The sequence below is a fragment of the Urocampus carinirostris genome, chromosome 10, assembly GCF_059441175.1.
Source record: "Urocampus carinirostris isolate Australia breed hairy pipefish chromosome 10, RoL_Ucar_1.0, whole genome shotgun sequence".
Taxonomy (NCBI): domain Eukaryota; kingdom Metazoa; phylum Chordata; class Actinopteri; order Syngnathiformes; family Syngnathidae; genus Urocampus; species Urocampus carinirostris.
In genome coordinates, this window is record NC_142358.1 from 17434598 (window position 1) to 17454495 (window position 19898).

The 19898-nt window shown below is 40.5% G+C and overlaps 1 protein-coding gene across 1 annotated transcript in view; it reads left to right on the plus strand.

Moving 5' to 3' along the window:
* The window catches only part of ttc9b (tetratricopeptide repeat domain 9B), a 48146-nt gene extending 28776 nt beyond the window's left edge, over positions 1-19370 (plus strand). Inside the window, exons 2-3 of the mRNA XM_088346137.1 lie at positions 10143-10325; positions 15400-19370. Of these exons, the coding sequence (XP_088202263.1) occupies positions 10143-10325; positions 15400-15494 (278 nt within the window). The 3' untranslated portion in view covers positions 15495-19370. The remainder of the gene's footprint in view (positions 1-10142; positions 10326-15399) is intronic.
* Positions 19371-19898: the final 528 nt, after the last annotated feature.

Here is a 19898-nt window from a genome sequence, read left to right on the forward strand (position 1 = left end):
GAAGATTGAATATCACAAGTCTTCATTATTTATCTTTTCTTTGCAATGGGGAGAAAAACAAAACCATGTATGATTGCCTGTTATATCAAACAATTTTGTTAATCAATAAAATCATCACATAAAATCAATTTTTTAATTTTATGACGCTTGCGAGACATGGACTGTCACAGCAAAACTGGAAAAGAAAATCCAGGCCATAGAGTTGGGATGGTACAGGAAACTTCTAGGCATCAGCCACTTAGCCCATGTGACAAGCGTAATGGTGCGCAACACCATCAAAGGGCACATTGGGTCCTACGACAAACTGTTGTCAACTGTGCGCAAATGGAAAGTTCAGTGGCATGATCACGTCACATGATCGTCAGGACTGGCCAAAATAATTCTCATGGGCACAGTCCAAGGAGGAGAGAAAGACCAGACAAAGAACTGGGCTGACAACATTAAGGAATCGACTGGTGCCAACTTTGCCATGGCTCAAGAAAAGGCCAGTGACTGTCAACAATGGAGAAGGCTGTCCAGAGTTGCGTCCTCATTGGTGCCCCGACGACCCATGCGGTTAAGAGACCCGTGAACCGTCAATAGTTTATCACAGTTAGGATAAAATTGGATATGTAACCCCCTATTTTTAACATGTCTCACCCATGTTCCTACCAATAGTCGGCCAGGGCAGCGGACCATGGAAGCTGTTTATTTTAGGCAGACACATTAGATTTTTTGTTCCCCGCTCCCAGAAATAGTCGATTGGGGCTAACGGATCGCGGCCAAAACATTGCAGATCATTTGATGCAGGCCACAATGGCACCCTCCAGTTGCCAAACCCAAAAAATGTGCTCCCTTGGCCCCTGATTTAAGCAACGAGAGTTGACTGGGGAAAATGTATCACGGCCACAAGGCAACGTTTCATTTTGGGAGAGCCAGACTATTGACAAAAGTGCATTCTGCTCGTCCACGCTTGCAATGATTTGGGATAATGGATCGCAACTACACAGGTGCAGTTCATTTTGGTGGAAAAAGAGTAACAGCAAAAAAAAAATGTAAAAAGACGCCAAGCCTAAAAAAACATTGGTTTGCCAGTTCTCGCTAGCAACAATATAGGGTCGGATGTAATAGTTCTGCTTGGAGCAATATGGATTCAAGGATTATGGATCACATGGTGGACAGATTGGCAAAAGAGAGCTGCCAGACCCAACTAAAATGCGCTCTGCCAGCCCCTGCTTCAACAATATCGATGGTGATGGTCAACCCGTGATGCTCTAAGGCAGCAAAGTGTGAAACGTGAAATAGCGAGGGATCGCAGTATTTAAAAGACGTACTGGTGTTAAAATGATCGTGCACCACACTCCATAATGACTTCACTACTCTGAAAGGGGGATGACAGGTAGTGTAGGAAGAACAGCTTTTAACACACTGCATGCCCCCCCCTTCACCTCTGAGGCTCCCACGAGTCTCACCTCATCTCATGCTCCCAAGCCCCGCCGGCATCAGCGCTGTCCCACGCCATGGCAACACTCCAACCCCTTCCCCCTTCCGTCCATCGCCCCCTGACTCAACCTGCTCCCTCTGGGCTAATAGTCCCTGACTCATGTTGTTCACAGAGCCGTCTGCGTGTGAAGGGCAGACGGCAGAGGAGAAAGGCAAGGAAGAGATAGGGCTTCAAAAAGAGCCGTGACACGTGAGGACATGGGGGGGACGAAAGGAAGGGAGCTATTTTGACATTTCGCAAAGATTAGGACGTAGAGCAAAAGTGGGCAACTATTTAGAGTCGGAAGCCGCATAGGGTTAAGAAGCTTGGCCAAAGTGCCAATCCTGGAGACCAATCCAATTTTTTGCATTGATGAACAAGTTATGCAATGTGTATTGTCTGTCGCTAATATGAACAAAGAAGGCCTTTTCAAAAATTCCGAACGAAAGAGTTCTTCACCAGTGATTTAGGATTTTGTATCAGTATTCAGTATTGTCACACTGCTGCCCATCAAATCCAAGATCCGGCTTATGTCTGAAGAGCAGGAGGACGCTTTTCACCCAAAAACAACAGATGATGGAGATGCTGTATCCAAGTCACATCAGGGGGCTTCTTTTGCTTCTGGTAACCATGGAAACCAGTACTATCTGTTTCATGCGGGATAGCAAATTCCTACCCTCAAAAAAAGCATGAAAGGGAATGGGGGCTGCCAGGCTGTACTTGCCCAAGACACACCAAAGGCAATGGTGCCTTATGACCCTAGTGGACAAGTGATCCATGATACATGCAGACATGTATCTGGTATATCTCTTTTGAATCAAACTGGTTTTGAAAAGATCAAAATAATATAATATAATAATATAAAAACAAATATATTGGGTCCCTATTTTAAACATCCAGCCACTGCTTATCCTGAGTAGGGTGGCGGGGTGTTTTTTGCATTTCATTGGATATTTAGTTTTGTAGTATTACTGTAGTTTTATTTTTCGTATTTTTGTAATATTTCTGCAGTAATAATTTTGTCGTATTTCCATAGTAGTATTTCTTTAATATTTTTGTAGTTTTTATTTAGTATTTCTATACTATATTTTTGTTGTATATCTTTAGTAGTTTTGTAGTATTACTGAAATTTTATTTTTTTAGTACTTGTAGTATTTCCATAGTAGTATTTATGTAGTATTTTTGTAGTATTTTACAGTATTACTCTAGTTTTATTTCGTAGTATTTTTGGTTGTATTTCTATAGTAACTTTTTTTGTAGTTTTAATCTAGTTTTAAAGTAATTATTTTGTAATATTTCTGTAGTAGTATTTTTGCAGTAATTTTTCTCTAGTAGTGTTTTTTGTATTATAGTATTACTGAAGTGGCATTTTTGTCAAATTTCTGTAGACGCATTTTTGAATTATTTCCAAAGTAGTTTTTAAAAATAATATATAATATATAATTTTTTTGAACTATTTACATTATTTTCCTGTGTTTTTGTCATATTTCTCTATTATTTATGTAATTTTACTTTATTTGTATTTTTGTAGTATTTCTGGGGTAACATTTCGGTAGTAAGATGGCGACTGCGCATGGATACATGCTTGCGGCGAGCTCTCCAGCTAATCTTCTATTTATTGCCGTTCTCTTGTCTTTTTTGCTTTCACTTTTGGACACATGTGTGGCCAAAAACACTTACAGTAGGGACGAACTTATTCGGTTGGGTGGGCGTCTAAATTTCGATTATTCGGGCACTTTTTATACCGCCCATGATATACCGAGCGAACTTCAAAGAGACCCGGCATCCTTGTGGACAGCTATTCCTCTTAAAAAACGGCGGCGGCGGCCCCGTAAAGAAAGAAAACAGAAACGTGGTTGCCGTGCAGGTAGATGTGTGAAGCGTGTGAAGTCCAAGCAGCAAGATGGACGCGAGGATGTAACTAATTCCACCATTCATTCCTCGCTGGACAACCGACGCTTTGAACTCAGCGCTCACGAGCGGCCACAACGCCGGGAGCTTTTGAAGATCTCGACAAAGACTACAAAGAGTTCAGCTAAGTCAAATGATTCAGCAAAGCTGAAATTTGGTCTGTTAAATATTAGATCGCTTGCTCCAAAAGCTTTACTTGTTGATAACATTATTCGTGATTATAAACTTAACTGTATGGGTCTTTGTGAAACGTGGTTACGCCCGGATGAGCACTTAGCGCTAAATTATGCCTCTCCCCCAGACTACGAGAGTAGTCATATAGCACGCACACTGAAAAGGGGTGGTGGTGTTGCGCTAATCTCTGAAAAATCGCTCAAATTTAATACACGTACCTCTAATAATTACAAAACGTTTGAGGCTCTTGTGATGCGGTCCCCTCAATTGTCAATTGATGTAATAACTATCTATCGTGCACCTGGGCCATACACAACTTTCTTGGACGAATTTGCTGAACTTTTGTCTGAACTAGTAACCTATGCAGACAAAATTATAATTATGGGAGACTTTAACATTCATATGAACTCCCCACACAGTTCACTTACTATTGCGTTTAGTTCTCTAATTGATGCATTTGGTTTTACTCAACTGGTTGACTTGCCAACCCATAAAAATGGGAACACGCTAGACTTGATTCTGACTCGAGGAGTTTTAACCTCAAACATTATGGTGCTACCGTGTACTACTGTTATCTCTGATCATTATTTAGTGACATTTGAGGTGCTAACTAAATGTAAAGTTAATAAAGCTGAGGGATCTAGCGGACGCAATATAAGCACTGGCACAGTTTCTGAGCTCTTTGAACTCCTTCCTGGAGCAGTTGCGTCCTTTCCTAAATACAATGGCTCGATTGACTCACTCATGAATGAGTTCAATACCACCCTGACTAGTGTGCTGGATTCAATAGCGCCCATAAAACTAAAATCACGTCCTAAAAGACGCACACCTTGGTTTACTGATGAAACTAGAACCCTTAAAAAAGAATGCAGGAAATGGGAGAGAAAATGGCGCGCTACCAAGCTTGAGGTTTTCCATCAAACCTGGTGTGACAGCTTGTTAAAGTATAAAGCGGCCCTTGCCTCTGCAAAATCGGCCTACCTTTCGAAGGTGATTGCGTCTCAAAAGAACAACCCCAAAGCCCTTTTTGACACTGTAGCATCGCTTACAAGGCAACAGCCTATCGCAGACAGTTCGACACACTCTGCTCAGGACTTAATGGTCTTCTTCACTAAGAAGATTCAATGCATACAGGAAGAAATTGCAAAAGATATTGTTAGTACCACACGTATTAAAGGACTGAAATTTACAGATGCACGACAGGGTGGCTGCCCTGGGAAAATGGCCGGTTTTAGTGAACTGTCACTTGATGATCTCAAACAAGTGGTGAATGCGGCCAAACCGACAACTTGCCAGTTCGACCCGCTCCCAGGTTCACTTATTAAAAGTCTTTTTAGCGTCCTTGGGCCTTCAGTTCTAAATATTATAAATACATCACTCTCCTCAGGAGTAGTTCAAGCAGCTTTTAAGTCCGCCGTTATTAAACCCACACTGAAACGACCCAACCTTGATCCAGAAATATTAAGTAATTACAGACCTGTGTCAAACCTACCTTTCCTCTCTAAAGTACTCGAAAGAGTAGTGGCACAGCAGCTGAATGCTTTCATATCGGAGAATAACCTTTTTGAATCCATGCAATCAGGATTCAGGGCTAACCACTCTACTGAGACAGCTCTGATCAAGGTAACAAATGATCTCCTAATGTCAATGGATTCTGGCGCTTCATCACTTTTGCTGCTGCTGGATCTTAGTGCTGCTTTTGACACAGTGCGCCACAATATCCTACTAGAACGGTTGGAAAAATGGATTGGTCTCTCAGGAGCTGTCCTCTCGTGGTTCAAATCCTACCTCTCAGATAGGACACACTGTGTTAAATATGGTGAAACGACATCTGAGCCCTTTAATGTTACCTGCGGTGTTCCGCAGGGTTCAGTGCTCGGCCCCCTACTTTTCAACATTTACATGCTTCCGTTAGGTGATATTATTCGCAAGTACAATATCAGCTTCCATTGCTATGCAGACGACACTCAACTATATCTTCCGTTGGAGGAATCTTCCACACTAAACTGTGGAAATTTGGAGGCCTGTCTCACTGAGATAAAAGAGTGGATGTCACTCAACTTCTTGCGTCTTAACTCTGAAAAGACTGAAATGTTAGTCATTGGTCCTTCTAAATGCCGGGACTTATTCTCAAAAACTGCTGTGAACATTGACAAATGTCACATCACACAGAGTGACTCAGTTAAAAATTTAGGTGTCATATTTGACCCTGAACTATCCTTTGAGATGCATGTAAAACAAATTACTAGAACTGCCTTCTTCCATCTTCGCAACATTGCTAAAATCCGTTCAATACTGTCTCAGTCTGATGCGGAAACAATAATTCATGCATTTGTTACCTCCCGTCTCGATTACTGCAATGCACTACTCTCCGGTCTCCCGAAGTCCAGAATCAAGTCTCTTCAGCTAGTACAAAATGCCGCAGCGAGGCTCTTAACCAGGACAAAAAAGTACGATCACATAACACCGATTTTGGCTAACCTGCATTGGCTCCCAGTTAGCCAAAGATGTGACTTCAAAGTTCTCTTAGTATTGTACAAAATCATACATGGACTTGCTCCCTCTTATCTTTCAGATCTGATCTGCCACTATGTCCCGGGCCGAAGCCTACGATCTGAGAGTGCTGGTCTTCTGATGATCCCGAGAGCAAAGAAGTCTTCTGCTGGTTCGAGAGCGTTCTCCATCCGGGCACCGGTGCTGTGGAATGCTCTTCCCCCTGAGATTCGATCTGCAACCTCAGTGGAAATGTTTAAATCTAAACTTAAAACTCACTTCTACTCCATTGCATACGAATAACCTACTCCTCTTGTCGGTTGAAAATAGTTTGTGTAATATAGTGTAACAATCTGTGAAGCCCTTTGAGACTCTTGGTGATTTAGGGCTATACAAATAAAAATGACTTGACTTGACTTGACTAGTATTATAGTAGTACTCAAGTAGTATTTTTGTAGTATTTCTATTGTATTTTTTTATTCTCAGAATGAAAGTCAAATAATATTTGACGTCCCTGTTTTTAGGTAATCAATTTTATATTTATTTTTGCTGTCGTTTTAAAGTATTTATTTTATGTATCTGTCGTTGCATTTTAGTTGAAGGTACACAAAAGGACGACAGGGACAAAGTTGGCACAAATAATACACGTTTTTATTAGTAGCACTTTATTTTCTATTGTCATGATATTTTGACCAGGACTGGATTCAACAGCCATGTGGCCAGCAGGCCGTAGTTTGCCCACCTTTGACGGCCGGCCGAGGTAGAGTGGCGAGCATTACCAGGAAGGGAGGCTGAAAGCAGAAACCGCGATTGGTTGCGATCAGCAGAGGAGCGGCGCGTAAGCGATAAGAAATCGGAGCCGTCGGCAGTCATTAAAAATCTTCGGTGGACTAAGAGCGCCGTGTGTGTCTGTTTTTGTCTTTTCTAATGAAGTTATTTGGAGCATTAGCCGATGTGAAAGCTTCGGTAGATTGCCGTTATACATTTGTCGGATCGAAGACCTCGAGGAAACCAAGTGCTGCTGACGCTGGCTTCTCACTAAGTACACACGAGAGTTATAAAAGTTACTTTAGGTTCTTTGAACGCCGGTTAAAGGAAAATGTTTTTTAGAATGTTGGGTGCAGAGGTTCCTCAATTGCCTTTCTCCAGACCAATGACCGATCTCTTAAGAGTTTTATAAGAAACTGCAAAAGAATCCTTCTCCTCTACACTTTTATGCCATCATAAAACATTGAACAATTTCTCCGAAGCGATCAAACCATATGTTTCATTACCGTATAAAGTAGTTCTCTTGAATAAAACAGAACATTTTTTCAGTTAATTAGACAAAAGAAGACAGTGGCTTTCTTCAAACGAATAGGAAGGTAGATAAGATCAGATGGAAAGATTGGTTTACTTTAGAAGAGACAAGCATAATAGCCCGGCGTTGCTGGGCTTTCATTGCCAGGCTTGTCGTTGTCGGGCTTGGTGTTGCCGGGCATTCTACTTGAGCGAGGTTGTTGGGGCCGTGGTTTGTTCAAAAAGACCATAAAATAACAAATTTACCAGACGATGAGCAATTAAGAGATACAGTGCTATTAGAAGATTTTTTTTTTGATCGATTTTGATTACAGTATGTCTTGATAATCGCAATCGTTAGCATGTTTTTACTTCTCCTTTAAACATCACTTCAAGCCTTGAGATCCAGAGTTAATAAACACAGTACAAAAAATACAGTATTGTATGGCGCTAACTCGCAAATTTGTAACCAAGCACAAAAGGTCCTGAACATATAAAAAGAAAAAGGCATTGTGGGAGGGAGTTCATTCAACAGCATATTGACATTTTCATGATGCCGTGACGCCAACCAATATCAAAACCAGCATTTTATATGGTGTCGACAAATAGCAGACTGGCATCTTATAGACGTACATTACTAGCAGTCACACGCACACTGCAAAGTATGAGTTACTTTTTTGGGCACGTAAAATAATTTGTTATAAATGTCATAAAGTTGTCAAAATGCTGTAAAGAGGGGCAAAAAGAGCAACTTATTCCACACCGTAAAATGGAAACATCGTACCCGGCGGTATACTCTACTCATTATGACTGTTTCAAGCCTCAAAGACAGAGTTGGGCATTTTGGATAACTAAATACTGTACAAGATAATGTTGTATTTACTTAAAATAAGGGAGAGAGACCAAACCTTTGATAAGACATTCCAACCTATTCTAAAAGCCCTCACCTGAGCCTTTTCTTTTTTTTGAATCTCCAAGGTTTCAAAAGTGATCCATCTTAACAGTGTAGAAAAAAGAAACAAAAACTACATGATTGGCCAATAGTGACAGTCTTGTAAACAGTTCAAAATAGCCAACACAATGAACAGCAGTGCGAAGTAGCAGTTTGAATAATGAACTGGCATCCTATTTAGTCTCCTTTTACAGGTGTTAAAAACAGTATAAACGACTACTTTTTGTCTAAACTGGTTGTAGCACGTCTTGTATGACTGCGCTCAAGCCAACTTCTGGCTACTAAGTAAGGCACAACTGAAATAATGGAAAAGCTGTATAATCAGGACTGAATAATTGAAGTTATATATGCATTCATCCATCCATTTTCTTCCGCTTATCCGGGTTTGGGTCACAGGAGCAGCAGCCTCAGGGGGAAGCCCAGACCTCCCTATCCCCAGCCACTTCATCCAGCTCCGACTGGATTCCGTGGGGTTCCCAGGCCAACCTAGAGACGTGGTCTCTCCAGTGTGTCCTGGGTCGTCCCCGGGGCCTCCTTCCCCGTAAGACATGCTCTCCCAAGAACTCCTCCCGAGGAAGGCGTCCAGCAGGCATCCTTAACTCAACTGGCTCCTCTCAATGCAGAGGAGCAGCAGCTCTACACTGAATTTCTCTTGTATGACCGAGCTTCTCGCCCTATTGCTAAGGGAGAGCCCAGCCACCCTGCGGTGAAAACTCTTTTCAGCCATTTGTATCCGTATCCTGTTCTTTCGGTGATAGCCCACAGTTCATGACCATAAATGAAGCTAGGAACATAGCTCGACAGTTAAATCAAAAGGTATGCCTTTTGGCTCAGCTCTTTCCTCAACACGATGGACCAGTAGACGCTGCACCGATCCCATCCGTCTGTCGATCTCCTGTTCCATCCTACCCTCACTCATCGACAAGACCCCAAAGCTTGAACTCTTCCAATTGTGGCTGCATATCCACCCCAATCTGGAAGAAGCATGCCACCCTTTTCTGGCTGAGTACCATGGTCTCTGACAAGGTGGTGCTGATCTTCATGCCGGCCGCTTCACTTCAGTGAGAGCTGAAGATCGCAGCTTGAGTAAGCTTACAGCACTACATCATCTGCAAAAAACAGATGCAATGCTGAGGGAGGCTCCCAAACTGGACCCTTTCTTTAAAAATTCTGTCCTTAAAAGGTATAAACCGAATTAGTGACAAAGGGCAGCTCTGGCAGAGTCCAACTGCCACTGGAAACAAATCCGACTTACTGCCAGAAAAGTAGACCAAACTCTGGCACCGGGCCTACAGGGATCGCACAGCCCGGATAAGACTGTGCGGTACCCCATACTCCAGAAGCACCTCCCACAGGGTTTCCCGGGGAAAACGGTCGAATGCCTTCTCCAAGTCCACAAAATACATATAGACCGCATAGGCAAATTCCCATGCACCCTGTAGGACCCTGCAGAGTGTGTAGAGCTGGTCCACTGTCCCACGGCCAGGACGAAAACCACACTTCTTTGAATCCGAGATTCGACTTTCTGACAGACCCTCCTACCTCTCCAGTACCCCCGAAAAGACTCTACCAGGGAAGCTGAGAAGTATGATTTCCCTGTAGTTGGAACACACTCCCCTTTCTTCAAAAGGGCGACCACTCCCACAGTCTTATATAGTTACAACTAAACAAATGAAGCAGTTATAAATGACTAAAATGATAAAGAAGTTATAAATAAAATATATTCAATGACACGTTTCAATCTTACAACTAAAACAACTAAAGAAGAGGGTAAAGTGCCACCTTATCATCCGACCTGTTACTGCAAGTGTGCAACTGGTTACCTTACCGTATTAATTAACTCTGCGTGTTGTGTTTTTTTTCTGTCTGAAGCCTGTCTTCTGCAGTCGGAGCTGGTCAACTACGAGAGGGTGAAGGAGTATTGTCTGAAGGTGTTGAGTCACCAAAGGGACCACTTCAAGGCCATGTACCGCGCCGGCATTGCCTTCTACCACTTGGGCGACTACGAATGTGCCCTACGCTACCTGCGAGACGCCAAGAACCGAGAGCCTGCAGGTCAGACATTTGACATCACCGGTGTAGACTGGAGCTGCAACTATCAATTATTTTAATAGTCTACTAGTCACCTGCTTTTGAAAATATTAGTTCAATAATCGGATACTAAATAATTTAATAAAACAAATATTATATCCATTTTATAAAGTGTTTTCAGTGGTCAACTGTCAAGTCTTAACAAAGGTATTTAACAGTTCTCAACAGTTTGAAATCAGTTTTAACAATCTGTCATGATTACTCATTACACCCACCTGTGCCCGCTCGTTTGGCGCCAGCTGCTCCTGGTTACCCGATTGGTTCCCCGTCCTACTTAAGCGCAGTCCTTTCACTCGCCTGTTGTCAGTCCGTCAGTGAACCTCTGTTTTCACAAGGCAGGCATTTTTGACTCTGACTCCCCTCGGTCCCGTTTTGTCACTCGTTTTCCACTCGTCCGTTCCTGATTTCCCCGTTTGTCTCCTGCTACGACCCGTTTTTTGACCCCGACCACGTTCTGATCTCCAGTCCTGGCTAACGACCTGTTTTTCCGTTTAACTACACTACAAACTCTTGCTCCGGAAGATCCACTTCCGCATTCAGAACACGCTCCGATCCCGTGAGCGGCATGCTTCCCGCGTCTAGCGAGCACCGGATCGCTGGCGCTGATTTTTTTTCCTCTAGATCTCAATTAACTTGTGAGAAACGTTACGCGATTGGGTCTACCATTTGTTCTTGTTCTGACACAACCGACATTTGTCGTTTTCAACGATTTAAAAACTGATGTTTGTTCTTTGGACTGCATGCACTTAATTTCTAATACGTATGTCAGCCAAAGTCTGGCATAACCTTCATGCTCTCTTTTATAGTGAAATATACGCGTACAGTTTATATCATCAAAACCAATTTACCGAGGTTAGTTGGACTCCAATTTGTTCAACTGTCCGACTTTTCTCTTTAAATGTTCGTGCGTCAGCGACGAACTGCCATGATATGCAAGGTCTGCTTTGCAAACTTTGCAATGCTCCCAAATTTTACAGGGTATTATACGGGTGCTTGAAATCCTTGATACTGCTTGAATTTTAACGTTTTTTCAAGGATTCAAAATTGCTCGAATTTACGTAGAACTTTTTGTAAATGCTTGAATTTGTTGCTACTTTTTAACAAGTGTGCTTAAGAATGACATAGACCCTTCTCTCTGGTAGCTTTGCGTTACCATTGCATTTGTTCTTTGATCGTGATTAACAACAGCTGGCATTAGTTTGTATGGCACTGTGTTATGAAGCATCATTGCCCCCTACAGGTCTCGCCCAAGAAAACAGGTGCCTGCTAAACATAATCAGGGCACTATGAAGCGAGTGCAAGGATTACGTATCAATTATGGACATTTATCATTGACCATGCAAAAAATTAAGTGTCGTTTCCAAGAGGTAAATTGTAATGTGGAAAACTTCCCACAACCGAAAATGTGCGCTACTCATTACTGTCGTTTTTAATCAACATCTAAATGGGAATGATTTGTGTCAAAATATTTACAAAGATATTGTACAGATTCACATACATAGTTGTAATTAACCCATATGTCTTGGTAAATGCACACACAAGATTACAAATGGCATATGAAAATTGAAAATATATTTGTGGCTTTGCAAAATATATGATTCACACCGGATTTGTTCTTTTAATGATACTGGAGATAATGGAAAATCGGCTTTAAAAGTTCCTAAAAAGTGCTTGAATTGTGCCGTAAAAAAGATGCACAGACCCTGCTTTCGAGGTTTTACTCACCGACACTACCGTTATATACTACCACTTTTCTCCCCTTAAAAACGCCTAGCAATGTTAAATTGTTTATTCTTTACATTTTCCTCAAATTTAAACTGTCATGATTACCGATTTGAATCACCAGTGTACGCTCATTTGGCGCCAGCCTCTGCGGGCTATCTGATTGGCTCCCTGTCCCTTCTTAAGCTCAGTCCTGTCACTCGCCTGTTGTCAGTCTGTCTGCGAACCTCTGTTGTTACAAGGCAAGCCTTTTTGACTCTGACTCCCGCCTGTCCCGTTTTTGCATCCATTTTTCCACCTGTCCGTTCCTGATCTCCCTGTTTGTCTCCGGCTACCACCCGTTGTTTATCACAACCACATCTGCTCCCCCGTCCCGACTTACGACCCGTTTTTGATCCCGACCAAGTATTTGCTCTCCTGTCCCGGCTATCGACCTGTTTTTTTCGTCCTTGACACCGCCATCCCCCGCTACGGAAGATCCATTTCCGTATTCGGATCACGACCCGATTGCGTGAGTGGATTGCCTTCCGCGTCCAGCGAGCACCGGTTAGCGGGCGCTGCCCTTCCTCTTTCTATTAAATAAACTTAACGCTACGCATTTGGGTCCTGATGCGGTTCTGGTTGTGACATAAACACCAAAAAATAAACGTTTGACTCGAAACTACTGTAGTATTGTCGTCTCGGGCTCTTTATTTAGGAGCGAGTCGAAAAAACGTTCCAACGATTGCCGTCGAGTTCAGTTTTTTGTAAGTTTGCCTTTCCTGGGTTAAAACAAGCTCAAGTTATTTCTTTTTTTTAAATTCTAGAGGTGGATTAAGTTTCGTGCACGAAAATAGAGTGTGTGATCAAATCTACCGCTTTTTATGACAAAAGGTTGACATGTATGATACATTTCTGTATGTTAGCGCTTGAGACAGAGATGCTATTGCACACGAGCGACTTTCAACAGAGATTATAATCATGAAGAGATACATCACTCTGTTGGAAAAACATGTCCGGAGCCAAAAGTCAACCACTGAATTCATCGTCAATTATTTCAATTGCTAATTTTTTGTCGACAACGTTGACTAATCGTTGCAGCACTAATTTGCACAAAGGCCTAACAATTTGATATGAATTTATTCTGTTATTACTATGTTGTTACTAATTATTACAAATAGTGTTGAGATAAGATCACTGAAACATCTTCCTCGTTTAAGGTAACCAATTGATTTATAAGTATGAATTATTAATAAGTATATTAAAAGAATTTATCATGCATTTCAAGACAGTGATCTTGTCAATAATTTCACATGCCAGTGATGGAGGCTGTGGAGGTTGTCAGCAGTATCAAGTTCCTAGGGGTGCACATCACAAACAAACTCACCTGGTCCGTGAACACTGCATCTCTGGTTAAGAGGGCACAGCAGCGCCTGTACTTCCTGCGGAGGATGAGGAGAGCCCACCTGCCCTCACCATCCCTCATCACATTCTACAGGGGCACCATAGAGAGTATCCTGACCAGCTGTATCTCTGTGTGGTGTGGAGGCTGCAGCGCTACCGACTGGGGTAGTGTGAGGAGGGTAACGAGGACAGCGGAGAAAATAATCGGGACTACACTTCCCTCCATTCAGGACATTGGCCAGAAGCGCTGCTTATCCCATGCTAAGAACATTACCGGGGACCCCTCTCACCCCCATCATGGACTATTCACTCTGCTAGCCTCTGGGAAGAGGTACTGCAGTGTGCGGTGCAGGACCACCAGGCTCCGCAATAGTCTAGTCCCCCTGGCCATTAGACTGTTAAATGGTCAATCTAACATATAGTTAACTTAAATCTAAACGGCTGCTAATTTGACTTTTGCACTAGTGGCAGTTTTTTTTATAGCTTGCCACTCCTTGCACATTTGATCTCTGCACTATTGTTACTTACAGTGTTATTACTTACAGTGTTATTGTTTACAATATAATGGTACTGTGTACCTGACCTGTTAACCTGACTGCCCATCTTGCACATCTGGTTAGCGTCTCTTCTTGCACTATCGGCACTATGGTAAATAACACAATACAGCTTTATTTATATCTGTACACTGAAGGACACTGAGGGAAACTGTGGGAGTCAGATCCATCGACATTTCGTTCTGTATACACGTGTACTAGAATGACAATAAAGTAGATCTGAATCTGAATCTGAATCTGAATGGAGTCAAGTTTCGTAAAAAAATTAAAATAACCAAACACTAGCAATTCCTGCTGTAGATACAAGTGAAACATCTCCAATGTTTCCCATACATAGTAAGATTCTGGCAGTCCACCAGGGTTATATTGGTCCCACTTGTGTTATCATAAAATATATTTATATTTTAAATCTATATACTTTTGAAGTAATTCAAAATATTTTTAGATGTTCCATCATTTATATATGATCGTAACACCATGTGTATTTATGCTACGTATCGATGCACAGGACTGATGCATTCGAATATACAAAATACAACAAATTCTATTGGGGGAGCATGACTGACTGTCCACCCACCTACATTTTATGGGCAACACTAGCATTTAAAATTATGCATGTCACCATAGTGCAGGGGTGTCAAACTCATTTTAACTTGGGGGTCACATGATAGGACAAAAATTCTCTCGGGGGCCGGACTAGTAGATTAGAGAGAAAGAACAGAAGAGAGAAAGAAATAAGAGGAAGAGAGGGAGAGAAAAAGAGAGAGGGTGGGATGAAAATCAAGAGAAAGAGAGAGAGAGGGGGAGAGAGACAGAGAATGTGAGAAACAAAAGAGATAAAAGAGAAATAGTGAGAGAGGGGGAAAGAAAGAAAGAGAAAGAAAGAAACCCAAAGATAAAGACAAAGAGAGAAAAGAGAAGGAGAGAAGATGCAAAAGAGAGAATGAGAAAGCAAGAGAGAGAGAAAAAGAAAAGAGAGAAAAGGAAAAAAATGAAGAGAGAGCAAAAGAAGGTAAAAAGACACACACAGAGAAAGAGACAAAGAGGAACAAAGAAAGAGAAAAAGAGAGATAGATAGAGAGTGAGAGAAAAGGGGTGAGAGACAGAGAGAGAGAGAAATACAATTACAGCGTTTGTGAGAGGCACCTGACTTTTGGCAACATCAGGTAGACATATTTTGTTTTTCTCGTGCACTTCCCTCAGCGTTGTCTCGCGGGCCGGATTCAATCCCTTAGCCGGCCTTATCAGGCCTGCGGGCCGCCTGTTTGACGCCCCTGTCATAGTGCCTTTCATTAGCAGAAGCAAAATTATTGAAATTATTCTGCATTATTTTAGATGTTTGTGTCCCTAATCCCGATCATTGCCGTCCTCCTTTCCAGATACCAACGTGCTGCGATACATCCAGTTGACGGAAATGAAGATGAGCAAGAGCGGCCAGAGGGAACGAGACTTCGGTAAAGAGACGCAAGGCTGACCTGCCCCTCCCCATTTGGAATCCTACACCCTGCCAATCCATCTCCACGCCCCCCCTCCCTTTACCAAACATGGACCCTTCGCTGCAGTTGTAGGAGATGATCCGGACTTCCTGTTTTTCTGACTCATTCCTGTCCTGCCGTGCTGTGGCAAAAAAAATCATAAAAGCCCTCACTAGTGGACATTTTGTGTAATTTATGTTTTCATGAAGCATTTTTTTTTGTTTTCACTGCCTTGAGGAATATCCGGGTCGCGTGCGCATGGAGTCCTTTTGGAGGCTCTCGATTGGGTCTTTAAGTGCAACACATATCGAGACCGTGGTCCTTCATATTGCTCACGCGACCCGCCTGCAGGGCTCTCTCAAGCCCTTTAAACACACTCTCTTGGACTTTTTATTTCAATTAAGGGCTAATTTAAGTGTTTGTCATTTGGTTTTTCCATGTTCATTGAAAACTGGGGGTGGGTAATCTATTTACAACTGGTTTATTCAAATGTATTTATTTTTATTTTGTTTAGTTTTTATCTTATTTTAAACCTGGCCCGCTGTTTTTTTAGTTTTGTTTGTTTTTACACATTTTCAGTCAAATTTTGTAGCAATAGGCCATATTGTCCTGCTCCTTGTGTGAGTTAAACAGAGCTTTACTTCTCTTTGAAAAAAGTGCTGAGTCAGGATTAGCGTCAAAGCTCCACTTTATTCCAAAACACAGAAAAACTGAAAGAAAACGCATATAATGAAAATACTTTTCCTGGGGGGGCAGAATTGATTTTTTTGTTATTTTAAGTGTCAAATACTACAATATCATTACATATTTTAAATACATGTTTAGAGTAATTTAATTTAGCTGTTTTAGAAAAAAAAATTATATCGATCAATCCCTGATAAATGAATTTGATCCAATAATAGATTATTTAATTGATTTTAAATAATAATACTGTATACAAATATAATATCTCTTTCATCCCTGTTTTTTTATGACACTGTTTACACTATTTAATTATTCCAAGTTTAAAGCACTTAGTAGTTGTTACAATTATTTCAATTTCGCATTTAATAATCTTATTCTAAAAGATAATTATTTATAATCTTTTCAATATTTTCTTGTTCTGTTTTTAGCTATTTTCCGATATTTTTTCGAAAAAGCAAAATTTGTGATTTCTTTTTTGCTTTTTTTTACAATTATTATTTCTCTTATGTGAAAGTTTTCTCTTTTAAGTTTTGTAATTGTTTTTATATTTTTATCATAATATTATATTGTTCATGGCTGTTTTATTTTCATTTTAATTATTTTTTAAATTAAACTACATTTTTTAATTTCATTTTTTCTAGACTATTTCCAGGGTAAAGCTTCAAGCACATTGTAAAAACGTTGGAGAAAATAATATTGCGTGAAATAGGAATAAATAGTCATTAAAACGAGCAAAATGAACTGACAATGAAAAGAATTACTGGTTTATGTTCAATTTCCAAATGATTTTGCTCATTTGAATCATTATTTTCTTTGTATTATAGAGGTGCAAGCAAAATCCAGTAAAAACTTTGAAAAAATAAATATAATGAAATATAAAGGCAATACCAGAAATGTTCTGCCGATATTACAAAACCAGAAAAATAATATTTTTTCCAATATATTGTTTTTTTCTTCTTCTAGGACAGGGGTCTAAGGACATCTGAGGTGCCTACAGACCTGTTCTGAAAATATCTCACCGGTGCTCGGTGATTTTGATTTTTTTAGTAAAATTATTTTTTTTGTGGTTGACTGAGTTTATTTGAACCTACTTACAATTATTAATGTTGTAATAACATAGTAACAACATTGTCAGAAGACAAGTTGTTATTTTAGAAATGCATATCAATCTGGGTGCCCTTTGCGCTCTATTTAGTAACAAAAACTAGCTCTCGGCTTGAAAAAGGTTGGAAACCCCTGTTCCAGGTCATTTTTTAGGCTTTACTATGTAAAAAACAAAAATCCTAAATGTTTTCTGTATACAAAATGACATTTTTAAGCACAATCGTTTGCCCACCCTTAATCCAAATAGTGTAATTTGTCCTTAGACTCGTTGTGACACATTTGTTTTTTGACCGTAAAAAAAAGACTAAAAAAACTCCATCACTTTCCACCCACAGGGTTGTTTTTGTGACTGTCCAAGCCCCGCCTCCACCTGCCAGCATCTTCCCGTGAACGTCAATTGTCAAAATTTGTCTCAAAAACAGGACCGCCTCCATTCAAATCTCATAAAGATGTCATCATTGTAACGACTTTCAAGTCATTATAGAGAAGTTCCAGGAATCTTTAGTCGAACACACACGATTTTTTTGTCTTGGTAGTGTTAACTGCTGTTGCGGTGTGTAGCGAACTTGGATAGATAAGTTATCAATTTTCGAGTGCACCCCCTGGTTACGGCGTCCCTAGCTTACCATATTTTCATGTTACGATGTGTAATAAGCCCCTCGTTATGGAGTTTATCCCGCCATACGACATGACGGCAATTACAAATTCAAACTTCGTTTGTGCGATACCTGTCCGGTATTGTTCGACGTCATATTAGATGTTGGTCTGCTAGATTGAGATGCCAATATGCTATTGGCTGAATTTTTTCCCACAATGCTTCATTTCTCTATTCAGTTCAAAAACTATTGTGCTTTGTAAAGACTTGGTAAGTAAGTATGATACAATACTGTATTTTTTGTAATTGATTTGCTATGGTTCCCAAAGCTTGTTGTCATGCTAAAGGGAGACACAAAAACATGATAACCATGGAAACAAAGATGCGATTATCAAGAAATATGAAGGCACACAAATCGTTATCTTCGCAAAATACGGCTGTAACGATTAGACGATCCGAATGAATGTTGGGAATAAAGTGGCGATTTAGGCAACAATGTTTTCTAAGCCGTTATGAGCATGTTTTCACTTAAGGTTGAAAAAAAGGTGGGTTTTTTTTGGTTCCTATTTACAACATTTTCCAGAACTTCACTCAAACTAAGCAGTGTTAGTGCTTATAATTTTGCGAGTTCTGTATCCAAGATGCCCCTTTGTTATTAGTAGAGGTTGTATAAAATGCTGGTCTGCTCTTGGTTTGCATCATGAAAATGGCAATCTGCTATAGGCAAAACTCTCTCCCACAATGCCTTTCTCCCTTTACATTCGCTCAGACTCTTGTGTGCTTTGGTGAGTTGGTTCAATACAATACTGTATTTTTAGTACAGTATATGAGCCCCAAGGCTTGCTTTGATGCTAAAGGGAGAAGTAAAACATGACAACCATGGAAAATGTGATTATCAAGAAACAGAAAGAAGGCACATGTATCATAATGTATTTATTTTGTTATTAAAATCTTTGTATCTGGGGTACCGGGGGTTTATAACACGTTAACTAATGACCATTTTCTATCCCCCGACCTACGACAATTTCACCTTATGATCCCCACCTCAGAATAGATCTACGTCGTATCTCGGGGGTCTACTGCTAATCTTGTTTTCTGATTTAAGGAGGCAACACTGAGTGAAATGAGCCTTAATTATTTTGCATTGTTTTGTAATTATGAATATATATGAAAGACAGTATAGTTTGATGAGGGTTTTGAAAAAACTTTTTTAGTCTCTATCACTAAAATTGAAAGAGGGGCGGGGAATTCTTCTTCCATCGCACACAAAGAAGTGGGTAATTTTTCGCAAACATTGCACAAGCATGTGGAACCTGCCACCAGTCGAGAGATTGGGCCAAATTGTCCCGTCGTAATCTAGAGGCAGAAAGCACACAAAGCTAGCCCCTGGCCGATGCCCGTTCCATGTAAATTCATGTCTAACATGTATGTCCTGTATAAATTCCGTGTATAAATTGTCCATTGTCAATGAATATAGATTATTGCAAATCTTTTCTTGTGTTTTGTGATTTTTGTTATCCGGCATCTTTCAATTTGTTGCAACATGACAATACAATTTGTTGCGATTCAATACATTCTACCATGTAAATCAGTTCTAAAGGTTTTTTGTTTTAGAATTTCTGTAAAAAAAATTATGTTTGCGACAAAACTAAAGTTAGATAAAAAAAAGTCCAGTTCTTGTGGCACTTGGCTATATCACAAATATCAGCTAGAAGGACCAATTGACAAATTTATAGTTTAACAGACACTCAAAATAAGGAGAGGAGACCGCAATGAATTTTGAGCTTGAAAGGAGAACAGGAGCAGACCGTACAAAACACTCAAAATGTAAAAATCCAAGCGCTCAATGTTAGAGTTAATAGTGATTTCAACCTAACCCAGTAATTATAAGCAATCTTCTTTGCATGTGTTCAATAACCCAAAATAGAGAACAGTGTGCAAGTACTCAATAATAGTCAAACCATCCCCAACCCTGCCATTATAAGCAATCTTCTTTGCAAGTGCTTAATAGTCAACATAG